This window comes from Hyperolius riggenbachi, chromosome 1 (assembly GCF_040937935.1).
Source record: "Hyperolius riggenbachi isolate aHypRig1 chromosome 1, aHypRig1.pri, whole genome shotgun sequence".
NCBI classification, from domain to species: Eukaryota; Metazoa; Chordata; class Amphibia; order Anura; family Hyperoliidae; genus Hyperolius; species Hyperolius riggenbachi.
This window is the reverse complement of record NC_090646.1, coordinates 297,965,008-297,980,840: the sequence shown is the minus strand read 5'-3', so window position 1 is coordinate 297,980,840 and position 15,833 is coordinate 297,965,008. Positions and strand designations below refer to the sequence as shown.

Genomic DNA, 15,833 nt, shown 5'->3' with positions numbered 1-15,833 from the left:
CTTTATACAGGCAGCAGAGCCCGACCCTGGCCGTGGGGTCGGGAGCCATTCGGGGTCGTATTGAGAGGCGGGGACCCGGCGGAACGGCACGGAGGGCGTCCTCCGTGCCTTAGAAAGTCATACAGGTAGATAACTTTTTTTACATTTGGGGGCCGGTTTTTGGCCTCGCAAGTCCTTTAAGGACCGGCCACTTTTTTTCCATTCAGACCACTGCAGCTTTCACGGTTTATTGCTCGCTCATACAACCTACCACCTAAATGAATTTTGGCTCCTTTTCTTGTCACTAATAAAGCTTTCTTTTGGTGCTATTTGATTGCTCCTGCGATTTTTACTTTTTATTATATTCATCAAAAAAGACATGAATTTTGGCAAAAAAATGATTTTTTTTAACTTTCTGTGCTGACATTTTTCAAATAAAGTAAAATTTCTGTATACATGCAGCGCGAAAAATGTGGACAAACATGTTTTGGATAAAAAAAAACCCATTCAGTGTATATTTATTGGTTTGGGTAAAAGTTATAGCGTTTACAAACTATGGTGCAAAAAGTGAATTTTCCCATTTTCAAGCATCTATGACTTTTCTGACCCCCTGTCATGTTTCATGAGGGGCTAGAATTTCAGGATAGTATAAATACCCCCCAAATGAACCCATTTTGGAAAGAAGACATCCCAAAGTATTCACTGAGAGGCATAGTGAGTTCATAGAAGATATTATTTTTTGTCACAAGTAAGCGGAAAATGACACTTTGTGACAAAAAAAAAAAAAAAAGTTTCCATTTCTTCTAACTTGCGACAAAAAAAAAATGAAATCTGCCACGGACTCACCATGCCCCTCTCTGAATACCTTGAAGGGTCTACTTTCCAAAATGTGGTCATTTGTGGGGTGTGTTTACTGTCCTGACATTTTGGGGGGTGCTAAATTGTAAGCACCCCTGTAAAGCCTAAAGGTGCTCATTGGACTTTGGACCCCTTAGCGCAGTTAGGCTGCAAAAAAGATTCACACATGTGGTATCACCGTACTCAGGAGAAGGAGTATAATGTGTTTTGGGGTGTATTTTTACACATACCCATGCTGGGTGGGAGAAATATCTCTGTAAATGACAATTTGTTAATTTTTTTTACACACAATTGTCCATTTACAGAGAGATTTCTCCCACTCAGCATGGGTATGTGTAAAAATACACCCCAAAACACATTATACTACTTCTCCTGAGTACGGCGATACCACATGTGTGGCACTTTTTTGCACCCTAACTGCGCTAAGGGGCCCAAAGTCCAATGAGTACTTTTAGGATTTCACAGGTCATTTTGCGACATTTGCTTTCAAGACGACTCCTCACGGTTTAGGGCCCCTAAAATGCCAGGGCAGTATAGGAACCCCACAAATGACCCCATTTTAGAAAGAAGACACCCCAAGGTATTCCGTTAGGAGTATGGTGAGTTCATAGAAGATTTTATTTTTTTGTCACAAGTTAACGGAAATTGATTTGTATTGTTTTTTTTCACAAAGTGTCATTTTCCGCTAACTTGTGACAAAAAATAAAATCTTCTATGAACTCACCATAGTCCTAACAGAATACCTTGGGTGTCTTCTTTCTAAAATGGGGTCATTTGTGGGGTTCCTATACTGCCCTGGCATTTTAGGGGCCCTAAACCGTGAGGAGTAGTCTTGAAAGCAAATGTCGCAAAATGACCTGTGAAATCCTAAAGGTACTCATTGGACTTTGGGCCCCTTAGCGCACTTAGGGTGTAAAAAAGTGCCACACATGTGGTACCGCCGTACTCAGGAGAAGTAGTATAATGTGTTTTGGGGTGTATTTTTACACATACCCATGCTGGGTGGAAGAAATATCTCTGTAAATGACAATCTTTTGATTTTTTTTTTACACACAATTGTCCATTTACAGAGAGATTTCTCCCACCCAGCATGGGTATGTGTAAAAATACACCCCAAAACACATTATACTACTTCTCCTGAGTACGGCGATACCACATGTGTGACACTTTTTTGCAGCCTAGGTGCACTAAGGGGCCCAACGTCCTATTCACAGGTCATTTTGAGGCATTTGTTTTCTAGACTACTTCTCGCGGTTTAGGGCCCCTAAAATGCCAGGGCAGTATAGGAACCCCACAAGTGACCCCATTTTAGAAAGAAGACAGTCCAAGGTATTCTGTTAGGTGTATGACGAGTTCATAGAAGATTTTATTTTTTGTCAAAAGTTAGCGGAAAGTGACACTTTGTGGAAAAAAAACAATAAAAATCAATTTCCGCTAACTTTTGACAAAAAATAAAATCTTCTATGAACTCGTCATACACCTAACAGAATACCTTGGGGTGTCTTTTTTTCTAAAATGGGGACACTTGGGGGGTTCCTATACCGCCCTGGCATTTTACGGGCCCAAAACCGTGAGTAGTCTGGAAACCAAATGTCTCAAAATTACTGTTCAGGGGTATAAGCATCTGCAAATTTTGATGACAGGTGGTCTATAAGGGGGGCAAATTTTGTGGAACCGGTCATAAGCAGGGTGGCCTTTTAGATGACCGGTTGTATTGGGCCTGATCTGATGGATAGGAGTGCTAGGGGGGTGACAGGAGGTGATTGATGGGTGTCTCAGGGGGTGGTTAGAGGGGAAAATAGATGCAATCAATGCACTGGGGAGGTGATCGGAAGGGGGTCTGAGGGGGATCTGAGGGTTTGGCCGAGTGATCAGGAGCCCACACGGGGCAAATTAGGGCCTGATCTGATGGGTAGGTGTGCTAGGGGGTGACAGGAGGTGATTGATGGGTGTCTCAAGGTGTGATTAGAGGGGGGAATAGATGCAAGCAATGCACTGGCGAGGTGATCAGGGCTGGGGTCTGAGGGCATTCTGAGGGTGTGGGCGGGTGATTGAGTGCCCTAGGGGCAGATAGGGGTCTAATCTGATAGGTAGCAGTGACAGGGGGTGATTGATGGGTAATTAGTGGGTGTTTAGGGTAGAGAACAGATGTAAACTCTGCACTTGGGAGGTGATCGGACGTCGGATCTGCGGGCGATCTATTGGTGTGGGTGGGTGATCAGATTGCCCGCAAGGGGCAGGTTAGGGGCTGATTGATGGGTGGCAGTGACAGTGGGTGATTGATGGGTGGCAGTGACAGGGGGTGATTGATGGGTGGCAGTGACAGGGGGTGATTGATGGGTGATTGATAGGTGATTGACAGGTAATCAGTGGGTTATTACAGGGGAGAACAGATGTAAATATTGCACTGGCGAATTGATAAGGGGGGGTCTGAGGGCAATCTGAGCGTGTAGGCGGGTGATTGGGTGCCCGCAAGGGGCAGATTAGGGTCTGATCTGATGGGTAACAGTGACAGGTGGTGATAGGGGGTGATTGATGGGTGATTGATGGGTAATTAGTGGGTGTTTAGAGGAGAGAATAGATGTAAACGCTGCGCTTGGGTGGTGATCTGATGTCGGATCTGCGGGCGATCTATTGGTGTGGGTGGGTAATCAGATTGCCCGCAAGGGGCAGGTTAGGGGCTGATTGTTGGGTGGCAGTGACAGGGGGTGACAGGGGGTGATTGATGGGTGATAGGTGATTGGCAGGTGATTGACAGGTGATCAGTGGGTTATTACAGGGAAGGATAGATGTAAATAATGCCCTGGCGAATTGATAAGGGGGGGTCTGAGGGTAATCTGAGCGTGTAGGCGGGTGATTGGGTGCCCGCAAGGGGCAGATTAGGGTCTGATCTGATAGGTAACAGTGATAGGGGGTGATTGATGGGTAATTAGTGGGTGTTTAGAGAAGATAACAGATGTAAACAATACATTTGGGAGGTAATCTGACGGCGGGTTTGCGGGCGATCTAATGGTGTGGGTGGGTGATCAGATTGCCCGCAAGGGGCAGGTTAGGGGCTGATTGATGGGTGGCAGTGACAGGGGGTGACAGGGGGTGATTGATGGGTGATAGGTGATTGGCAGGTGATTGACAGGTGATCAGTGGGTTATTACAGGGAAGAACAGATGTAATGAATGCACTGGTATATTGATAAGGGGGGGGTCTGAGGGCAATCTGAGCGTGTGGGCGGGTGATTGGGTGCCCGCAAGGGGCAGATTAGGGTCTGATCTGATAGGTAAAAGTGACAGGTGGTGATAGGGGGTGATTGATGGGTGATTGATGGGTAATTAGTGGGTGTTTAGAGGAGAGAATAGATGTAAACAATGGATTTGGGAGGTGATCTGATGTCGGATCTGCGGGCGATCTATTGGTGTGGGGGGGTGATCAGATTGCCCGCAAGGGGCAGGTTAGGGGCTGATTGATGGGTGGCAGTGACAGGGGGTGATTGATGGGCGATTGACAGGTGATTGACAGGTGATTGACAGGTGATCAGGGGGGATAGATGCATACAGTACATGGGGGGGGGGGTCTGGGGAGAATCTGAGGGGTGGGGGGTGATCAGGAGGGAGCAGGGAGCAGGGGGCGGGGGGGGGGGTATAAAAAAAAATAGCGTTGACAGATAGTGACAGGAAGTGATTGATGGGTGATTAGGGGGGTGATTGGGTGCAAACAGGGGTCTGGGGGGTGGGCAGGGGGGGGGTCTGATGGGTGCTGTGGGCGATCTGGGGCGGGGGGGGGGGAGAAAATCAGTGTGCTTGGTGCAGACTAGGGTGGCTGCAGCCTGCCCTGGTGGTCCCTCGGACACTGGGACCACCAGGGCAGGAGGCAGCCTGTATAATACACTTTGTAAACATTACAAAGTGTATTATACACTTTGTATGCGGCGATCGTCGGGTTAACATCCCGCCGGCGCTTCCGTATGGCCGGCGGGATGTTGCGGCGAGTGAGCGGCGACAGGCGGAGGCGGAGGATCGCGTCACGGATGACGCGATCGCTCCGCCCATGCCCAAATAAGGACTGCCGCATTTTGTCAATACGGCGGTCCTTGCGGCGTCTACTTCCCGGCCGCCATTTGTCTATACGGCGGTCGGGAAGTAGTTAAGAGAATTATGGCATTTAAAGCCAGCACCTGAAAGCAAATAAAATGAATAGTGACAGTGAATTCCATCTTACACAGCATATGGCACAAAAATGTATGAAAAGATAGAAAAATTTAAATTAAATGAATTGTGGCATTTAAAACCCATCGTACCAGCACAAGAAGTTAGAGTCCTTGTTTAAACCATCTTCTACAGTTTTGAACCAATGTATAAACTTAGTTTCTTGTGTTAGTCTCATGTTTCCCGATTTGAAGCCACCCATTAATACAGTGACGCGAAAATCGCTTAAACTGTGTCCAGGTAAACAAAAGTGTGTTGGTATTGGGAGATCAGTATATTTTGTAATATCCTTTTTCCTGCTGTTAATAGTGGATCTGTGGTGTGTCATGCGATCACGCAGTGGTTGACTTGTTTCTCCCACATAAATTCCTTTGGGGCATTTTGCACACATGATCACGTATACCACATTAGATAAGTCGCAGGAAAAGGTGCCTTGTACTTTGTATTCCTGCTGCTATCATATAGCCATGACGCTATCTTGATGTACTGAAATGTCATGATTGTATATATTTGCACCTTAGCACGTTCTGCACTCAGCACTTATGTATATGTCCCTTGAAAAAGCTTCCCTCGGGAAGTGAAACATGTCGGGTTTTTGGTGGGGGTAGTGATCTTATATGTACTTTAGACTTGCTAGGAAGACTTTGAGGTATCTCATCTAGGAGTCCTCTCAACTATTTGTCACTACTATAGTCTCCTCAGCATTTCTATTCAGACATCATGTTCTTTTAACTTTTAGTGTTAGTGCTCAAATTTTATGTGATTTGAATAAAAGTTAAATTTTAGTCCCAGTTGGGGATATTTCTGTGTATTCTATTCCTGTTGTGTACCTGGTATTAGTATCCTGTCAGTGAAATGGATGTGTTTACAGGTCCCACACGTTTTCCCTCGGCAGGGGAATGTTCCATTCTGTTCTTGCCTATTTAAAGAGAATCTGTATTGTTAAATTCGCTCAAAAGTAAACATACCAGTGCGTTAGGGGACATCTCCTATTACCCTCTGTCACAATTTCGCCGCTCCTCGCCGCATTAAAAGTGGTTAAAAACAGTTTTAAAAAGTTTGTTTGTAAACAAACAAAATGGCCACCAAAACAGGAAGTAGGTTGATGTACAGTATGTCCACACATAGAAAATACATCCATACATAAGCAGGCTGTATGCAGCATTCCTTTTGAATCTCAAGAGATCATTTGTGTGTTTCTTTCCTCCATGCACTGAAGTTTCAGGCTGCTGTTTTCTTCCTGCAAACAGCTTTGCCCTTGTTTGTAATTCCTCAGTATGTGAAAGCCCAGCCAGCTCAGAGGACGATTTATCCAGCTGATTAGAGCAGCTTCTCTCTTCTCTCTTATCTAAATAACACACAGGCAGTGTGCATAGAGGGGCCAGAAAGGGTGAGTTCATAGCAGAACCACAACACTGAAGAACTTGGCAGCCATCCAGACACAGGCCGACAAGTCTGACAGGGGAAAGATACATTGATTTATTACAGAGACTGTCATAGTAGAAAGTGCTGCAGTTAGCCAGAACACATTAGAATAGCTTTTGGAACATGTAGGATGATAAAAAACAGGATGCAATTTTTGTTACGGAGTCTCTTTAAGGCACTCCTCACTATCATCTGCTTAAGATTGGGTGGCTGTCGGAACGCTAGGAGGGGAGGTTCAGGGAATATCTTTTTCAGTCTCTGATCCTTGTGTAGAACAGGATGAAGTTCTTTTGCAATCTTTCTTAATCTGATCAGAGAGGGATCTATCTGATCCCTCCACACAGATTATGTAGGCATGCTCTCATACTACATGGCAGGGGTAAAATTAGCCAGCCATTGGCCACTCAAAATTGTATGTGTTTATCATACTTTAGGAACCTTGAAATATACTTGTACTCAGCCTAACCACTTCACAACTGAGGGGTTTTACCCCTTCAGCAATTTTCACCTTTCAGCTCTCCTCCCATTAATTTGGCAATAACTTTATCTCTACTTATCACAATGAAATGAACATTATCTTTTTTTTCATCACTATTTAGGCTTTATTTGTATGGTACATTATGCCCTGAATTATTTTATGCTAAATGTTTTTAATAGGAAAATAAGGAAAAAATTGGAAAAAAATCCTTATTTTTCAGTTTTCAGCCATTATAGTTTTTAAATAATGCATGCTACCATCAGAAACCAAGTGATAATGGATCTTTTGGAGTTGGTACTAACGCATAATTGTTTTATGGCAGATGGGGTGATGTACAGACAGACAAGGGGGACGTCGATGGGGGCCGCGTGTGCACCGGCCTATGCATGCCTGCACTTGGGGGCATGGGAGCGCCAGGAGGTGTATGTGAGGCGAGATTTTGGTGCACATGCGGCCCTCTGGCTGAGATATGTGGACGACGTCCTCCTTGTCTGGAGAGGACCCCTTGAGTCCCTGGAAAAGTTCCTGGCAGAATTAAATGTTAATACACGGAATTTGAGAATCACATATACTATAGATAGTGATTTCATCTCCTTCTTGGATCTCAAGATCAGGAAGGGAGAGGGGAGATTGGAGACCACGGTCTTTAGAAAAGAAACAGCTGGGAACACCTACCTACATGGGGACAGCTTTCACCCCAAAACCCAAAAATGGGGAATCCCATATGGGCAAATGGTACGAGTGAGGCGCAATTGTTCAAAGGAAGATGAATTTCAGGAAGAGGTGACAAAAATGGAAAATAGATTTAAGAAACGGGGTTACCCTGAGGAGGTCTTAGACAAAGCAAGAGATAGGGCCATGAATTTGAATCGACAAACATCTTTAAAGAAAGTGAGAAAAAAGAATGATAATGATCAGGTGCGGGTAATAACCAAATATGGGTCGCATTGGCCACAAGTAAGGGAGATTTTAAACAAACACTGGCATATAATGGGACGAGATCCCGTCCTTGCACAGATAGTAGGCCCTTATCCGTCAATGACAGCAAGGAGGGCACCAAATTTAAAGGATGCCCTGGTTAGAACTGAAGTAAGTTCAAGACCAGTGAGGTCAGGACTGGAAGGAAGGGGTTTCTTATTCCCCAAACCAGTGGGGATGTACCCATGTGATGGGTGTTCCTATTGCAAACTAGTACATAAGACTAAGACTTTTGAAAATGCCAAGGGTGACAAACAGTATGAGATAAGGACCCTGATTAACTGCAACACAGTAGGGGTAGTGTACATGATAACCTGTCCATGTGGCTTAAAGTATATTGGCAAGACTGGGAGAATTCTAAAAAAACGTATAGGGGAACACGTGGCCAATATTAAGAGTGCTGAGGAAGATAGCCCCCTAGGGACACATTTTGCTGTGTTTCATAATAGTGATCCTAACCTGATGAGATTTAAAGGGATAGTAAAGCCCAAGCAGAGCCAAAGGGGAGGAGACTATGATAGACTGCTCTACCAGGTGGAAAGTAGGTGGATCTATACTTTGGGAACCCTATATCCTGGGGGTTTGAATACCGATTTTAATTTAGCAGTATTTCTGCCTGATTGAGGGTAGACCCGGTCGGTGCTAGTTACTTTGAGCCACAATGGCACATGCTCACTTTAAAATAGTGGGTATGTAAATAAAGAATGATATTAATGCATACATGAAATTGTACCTTCTTTACAGGGGGATAGGAAATACTATGCATCAATTTGAAAACAAATAGTGTGAATGTGTGGTCTTGAATGTCCCTTGAAAGAAGAATAACAACTTCCATAAAGATTAAACGTTGCATATGAGATGAGTAGTCTCAGCAGCATGAACGCATGATTAAATACAGTGTATCTTTTTGGTGGGGAATGGTGATTCTCAAATATTGACTGCTAGTGAATGTCAGGTGTGTACATTACATGACCGCTGACAAGCGCTTGGAAAACGCAGATGAAACCAAACATCTTCCCCTATGCATGTAATAGGCTGTTCAATAGGAGGGTAGTATGACGATAAAAAGGGCTGGGAAACGCCCCCTCTCTAGATCCACAGCATTGGCACTGAGGAAGCCCACGTGACGTAGTGGGCATAACGCGTATGCGGGCGTGGCCATCAGCCATCCAAGAGTGAGCATGGAAACCTAGCGTCCTCACGCCCGCCTATACTGATCATCTGGCCGGCCAGGGAAGATTCCCTCGGACTCCACAACACAAACCTGTGTGGCAGCGTAAACTGCGGGACGCCGCAGATACAAGCCCAACTGAAAATCCTAAGTGGAGAAGTTACGAGGAATGAAGAGGTGGTAAGTGCTGCGTAGCAGCGTTGTAACCCATGGACACTGTTTGAAAAGTAAGCGCGTGCATTCACGCTGTGATAGCGCAGTATAAACAGGAGAAGCACTGGATTAATGACAGGGAACAGATACCCATGTGAATTGATGTGGTTAAGCAGCATTTCGTAAGCACAGCAGTAGGAATGCTGTATCAAGAGACTGGCTTTTCACATAAAGGACTGTTTTTCCAGCACATACGCTAAAATTAAGCTACTCCATTAACCAGTCCCTGGCCAAGGGCAGAGTATGTATGGGTGTATGGATGCGGAGTGAGGTATGCAAGGAGCGCTCCTCTATAAGCTGGCATTGTTTTTAAGGGGAGGGAGGTTGGTTTTGAAGGGGTTTCTATGTACTTTGGATCAATAAATTTATATGTACAGTGAGAAGTTGATTCCTATTTTTTGTATACCTATCCTACCGGTTTAGCTGCTCCCCCATATGGGGTTTGTGCCATAGCAAGTACCTGTTCACCGGTTTTCATTCTTCCTACACATCATTAAAATCCACATCATTTATTTGCCCATTTATACCGGTTATTACACCATTTAAATTATGTCCCTATCACAATGTCTGGCGCCAATATTTTATTTGGAATTAAAGATGCATTTTTTTTCATCACTAATAACAAGCCTATCATTTATAAAGTAACAGTAATATACCCTCTTGACATACATATTAAAAAAGTTCAGTCCCCAAGAAAACTATGTATTTTTTTTAATTGTAACTTTTTTTTTTTTTACAAAAAAAACAAATGTTGGTAACTATTGGGGAATGTGGGAGGTAAGGGGTTAATTTAAAATGTAAAAATAGGTCTTTGCATTTAAAAAAAAGATGTAGTTTTACTATCTGGCCACAAGATGGCCTCAGTCATTTTTTTAATGGGTCCTGTAAGCGAAATATGTACGCTTACAGGAAGTGTACTGAGGATGGTAAACTTTTACTTATCAGAATGATTGCGCAGCTTCTCATAGAAGCCGCCAATCATTGCTATGGGGACTTGGATTAATGAATTGGAATAGTTTTCCCATTCATTGATCTCCTGGCAAGCGGACGACAATGTGTACGAACGCACAAGTGAGCGGGAGTGCGGACAGTGGTGGTGGCAGGGGGGGGGTATGTATATTTACTCCCCTGGGCGTTTAAATGAAGTCTAAAGGGGAGTAGTGACAACTACAGCTGTCAGATTTTCATTGCTAGGGCTGGTACACACATCCAATTTTGATTGGCCAATCCAATGACAATTTTACAACATTCATGTAGTTTAAAGGTTAGTTTACAGTGCTCAGTTGCATTGCAGAATAAGGGCCCCGTGCTGTCACACCGGAGAGCGTTTCTGGGGTTGTTTTCATGTTAAAAAAAACAAAAAACACTGCCATTGACTTGCATTGAAATTGTGAAAAATTTAATTTGCAGCAATTTTGCAGAGATTTCAATGCAAACCAGTGGATAAAACAAAAAACGTCCCAAAAACGATCTCCAGTGTGTCTCCAGCCTAATTCTGCATGTAAGCTCCCTGCCCATACAATTCTAGGGGCCTGTTCGCAGGGCTGTGTTGTAACTGATCCCTCCGTGCATGCGGGCTTTGTATATGTTTATGTATATGTATAAGTATATGTTCAGTCTCCATTGCAGTTCACACTCATTATATTGCGTGCCTTGTGCAACTGACCACTGTGAACTTAGCCTGAGAGCTCACCTGCATAATCTGTTCATAATATTCAAAATCTGTTGGCCCTCACACTACATGAGGTAGTTAAAGGGGAGCCTGATCAAATGGGTGTAAGGAAATGCCCATGGTAAGGAAATGTTTATAGTAGTGTTGCTATTCGAATCTGGGTTTCCTTATAATAATATAATAATAATAATAATAATAATAATAATAATAATAATAATACCATGCACAGTAGTTCAGAGCTACAGTATTTTAGTTATTAAGCTGCGTTCCATGTTGTGTTTCACGTGATTCCAGTGCCTCCTTCTTCCAAGCTGCAAGGAAGAAGCATTGGAGTCACGTGAAGCGTGAAGTGACTCTCTCTCCACACACAATTGTTCTGAATTACTGTGCAGGGCTGGGGAGTGGTACAAAAATCAACCAACTCTGACTCCTCAGTTCATGAAACTACTGACTCTGGCTCCAGTTACCCAAAAATTGCTCCAACTTCTCCACTCCGACTCCACAGCCCTGCTGCTGTGCATGGAATTATCTGGGTTTCCAATTAAGGACTGATGTTCTATTATCCCCACTGTAACCTAATGTTCACACTAATCCTCACATATCTATACCTAACACTAGCCACCCCCCACCTACTCCCAACACTAACCTCCCCCAAATATGCCTAACACTTAAAGGGAGCCTACACTGAAGAGGAAATGGATTTTCCTTTTAACATAATACCAGTTGCCTGACTCTCCTGCTTATCCTGTGTCTCTGATACTTTTAGGCACATCCCCTCAACAAGCATGCAGATCAGGTGCTCTGACTGAATTCAGACTGGATTAGCTGCATGCTTGTTTCAGGCGTGAGATCCAGATACTACTGCAGCAAAGAGATCAGCAGGACAACCAAGCAACTGGTATTGTTTAAAATGAAACATCCATATCCCTTACAGTTAAGGTTCCCTTTAACCCCTTTCCCGAGTAGCTGTCAAGCCGTTAATTACAGCGAGTGTACCGCCTCAATGTACCAGAGCAACTGTAAAGCTATCTGCCAATTATAGCTGTAGCCATAAGCTGTAGCTAACTATAGCTGCTCAAATCAGATAGCCAGAGTTTGGCTACAGTTTCGCACTCCTGCGCCCAAATCTCTCAATTGGTGTCGCCATAACCACTCATTAAATTGCAGCCTAAAGTGGTGGCCAAATTACCAGATGCATTACAGTATGTGCCAATTTTAACTGTTCCATGGTAAAATTGGCCAGTCATTGACCAATGAACATTGGATTTGTGTACCAGGCTTTAGAGTCCATCTTCCGCAACAATGTAGCATCAGTTCCACATCATTCCATGTTTAATTGCTAAACGGTAACGTTTAATTGCAATGTGTAATTCATTGTTTTTCCCAGCTTGGAGATCTAACTCATTGGCCTCTCTCCATAGTACATAGCAGGCTACTCAGCTGTCCTAAGTTGATAGCTCCGCAGCCACTGGTGTACTTTAAGGAAAAAAAATTGTCCATCCTTTATATCACTATATAAAAAAGTGACTGCTCTTGTTAGACTAAATATCTAATGAAAACAAAAAGCTGCCAACAATCTGAAAAGGTAAGTAGTAGCATACTTACAGAAACTTGCCATCTGGTTGTGCTCCTGAGTACAGCTTTCTCTCCGCTTCCTCTCGACCAATACTTCCATGGAACCATGACATCTGTTCATGAGCAGTGGTAGCAATGAGCTTCTCTACTTGTGGAGCCTGGCTTATGATTGCTTGTTCCAAAGCATCTCCCTACAATGTATAAATAGAACGATATGGGAATATAGTAATTGCAAGTTTTTCCACTTTAAATCCTGTTCATGTACTGTAATCACTTGAATATTTTGATTGCAACACAATGATGATGTATGCACAGCAGTGGTGCTCAGCAGAGCTCGAATATTCGAGTAGCTCAAATATTCGAGCTCTTTTTTCAGCTATTCGAGCTCGAATACCGAGCTCGAATAGCTGCAGCTACTCGAATGGGCTATTCGAGTGAACTCGAATAGCCCATTCACTATTCGAGCTATTCGATCAAACAGCGCTATTCGAGCTCGAATACCGATAGTGTTGGGCGAACAGTGTTCGCCACTGTTCGGGTTCTGCAGAACATCACCCTGTTCGGGTGATGTTCGAGTTCGGCCGAACACCTGATGGTGTTCGGCCTTTTTAGTTCGGGTTCGCCCGAACTATTCAATGCCCGCCGAACAGGGCCCCTGTTCGGCCGAACAGGGCCCTGTTCGGCCGAACATGCTGCAATACGGCCCCCCTATGGGGTCGCAGGCATAAGGGGGGAGCATGCCCCGATCGCGGGAGGGTCGGAAATTCCCCATAAAAAAAGTTTAAGGCAAGTTAAATAGTACCTGGTGGCTGGCACTGGCAGTGGAGTGAGGAGGAGTCCGAGTAGCAGAGTGACGCATTGAGGCCGGGCAGCGGGCGGTTCAGCGGTAGTACCCTTGTGGTACTTCCGCCCTTTCTCTGACCTCACGTCCTCTGCATACGAGGGTACGCGTCACACGTACCCTCGTATGCATCATCACATAGAGGACGTGAGGTCAGAGAAAGGGCGGAAGTACCACAAGGGTACTACCGCTGAACCACCCGCTGCCCGGCCTCAACGCGTAACTCTGCTACTCGGACTCCTCCTCCTCCTCACTCCACTGCCAGTGCCAGCCACCAGGTACTATTTAACTTGCCTTAAACTTTTTTTATGGGGAAGCGGGCAGAGGGGGGAGCGCTAGCGGAGGGGGTGGGGGGGAATTTCCGACCCCCCCCCCCCCCGCGATCAGGGCATGCTCCCCCCTTATGCCTGCGACCCCATAGGGCCCCCAAAATGGGCATGTTCAGGGGTCCCATTGACTTCCATTGAGTTCGGCGTTCGGGCCGAACATGCCGAACATCTGGCCCATGTTCGGCCTGTTCGGCCCGAACCTGAACATCCAGGTGTTCGCCCAACACTAAATACCGAGCTCGAATAGCGTCATAGCCCAGATTGATGTCCTTAGAGCCAATCAGAGGGCTCCCAGGCCCTCTGACGGCAGCCAATCACAGAGGGGGACCCTGGCCAGCCCCTACCCTATAAATAGCGGCCGCCATGTTCCGTTTTTCCGTCCTTGCCTGACTTTGTACAGAGAGAGATCTGCTCCTTTGTGCTTTGGCTTAGCAAGAGCTTTATTGTTGTGGTCAACTACCTAGCGTTTTTGCTCACATACACCTCCTATACACACCTATATTGTTGTTAGTTAGATAGACATTGTATTTTAGTTAGTAGCTTGTGTGTTACATAGAGACAGACACAGCTGCTGCAGGCAAGCTTACACTGCTTTAGGCCTCAGGGCCTTGCCTGTGTGGGCAGCTGTCCTCCTGTCCTCTGTTAGTTTATTATACCAGTGTTTCTGCTGTCCTACCTTTACTACTGAGTGATTGTATTTTGTAGTAACTGTACTAGGACACTCACTGTCACTGTTTGTTCATAGCTCCTGCGTGTGTGCGTGCACAGTACACACACTCTATTTCCTTCTGATTACTACTGATTATTGTAATTTCTAGTTGTACACTTACTTACTACTTACTACTAGGGACACTCAGTCACTGTTCATAGGCTAGCTCCTGCGTGTGTGTGTGCGTGCACTCAGTACACACACACACTCTATTTCCTTCTACTTAATCTGATTACTACTGATTATTGTATTTTCTAGTTAGTGTACTAGGGGACACACTCACTGATCACTGTTCACACTTATACTGATTACTGAATTATTGTATTTTGTATTAGTACTGTACTAGTAATCACTTAGCAATCTAATCACTTAGTGATTAGTGTCACCTCACCCACCAACCCACTCCATTAAAGTACCCCACTTTTTCACCCGCCCTTTTAAAAAAACTTTTTTGTTTACGCCCAAAACATCAAAGATTTCTGGAAGTGGCAGCCAGCGCAGTTTGGGCAAGGGGAAGGCCAGCAAGGGAATCAAGAGGAGAGGGAGCAGCATTGTGGCAAGCCGCGGCCGCGCCACCATGCACAGTTCCGCAGCAGCAGCAGCTGCGTCAGTGGCTAACATTCCTCCTATAGCCACTGGCCGTGGACGCCTTGGGCGCCGCCCAGCAGGAGCAACTCACGCTGCAGAGACACAGCAGCAGCAGCAGCAGCAGCGTGTAGTACCTGCTCCTATTTTCCTCCCGCCGGGTCGGAAACGTCCCATTGAGGAAAAGGATGCAGACACTGTGGTGCAACTGATGAGGAGGAGGATGAGCAGCCCGCCATCAGCTCTGCATCCGAGGCCTCTACCCTCACCACCACCACCACCACCACCACCACCCCTGTTCGCAGCAGCCGCCCAGCAGGGCCTGGGGAGGAGGCCAGTTCACTGTCACAAGTTGGCGACCTGTCACTCAGCAGTATTTTTACCCCAGGCACCATCAGGATCAGGGTATTGTCTGCTGTTGTTGGCGATTTGGAGGAGGAGATGCTGATGGGCACTTTGGGGGATGAGGGATTGGACAGCAAGACTGTGGCGACAGTCAAGCAGCCCATCCATGCATCAGGAGAGGAGTTTGGGGGGTCATCATCCCAGCAGGACATGTTTCAGGAGGGGGATGATGATGATGATGTGGTGACAGACAAAGACTGGGTGCCGCCACCACCAGCACCAGGGGATGTCGTCATCAGCAGCTCTGAGGAGGAGGATGCGCTTGTGGGCCTTGCAAGGAGGCGCATCATTGCAAGCATTGGCAGCAGTAGGCAGGTCCCACAGCCTGCTGGTGTCTCAGGCTCAGCAGCAGCATCTGCCAGTACCACCACCAGCCGCACCCAAGCCCCCGCCCCAACCACCACAGGGAGACAGGC

The 15,833-nt window shown here is 45.6% G+C and overlaps 1 protein-coding gene across 1 annotated transcript in view; it reads right to left on the bottom strand.

The window, feature by feature from the left end:
- ZAP70 (zeta chain of T cell receptor associated protein kinase 70) overlaps positions 1-15,833 on the bottom strand; it is a 188,315-nt gene that overhangs the window by 103,342 nt on the left and 69,140 nt on the right. The window contains exon 3 of the mRNA XM_068233768.1: positions 12,579-12,739. Coding sequence (XP_068089869.1) covers positions 12,579-12,739 — 161 coding nt within the window. The remainder of the gene's footprint in view (positions 1-12,578; positions 12,740-15,833) is intronic.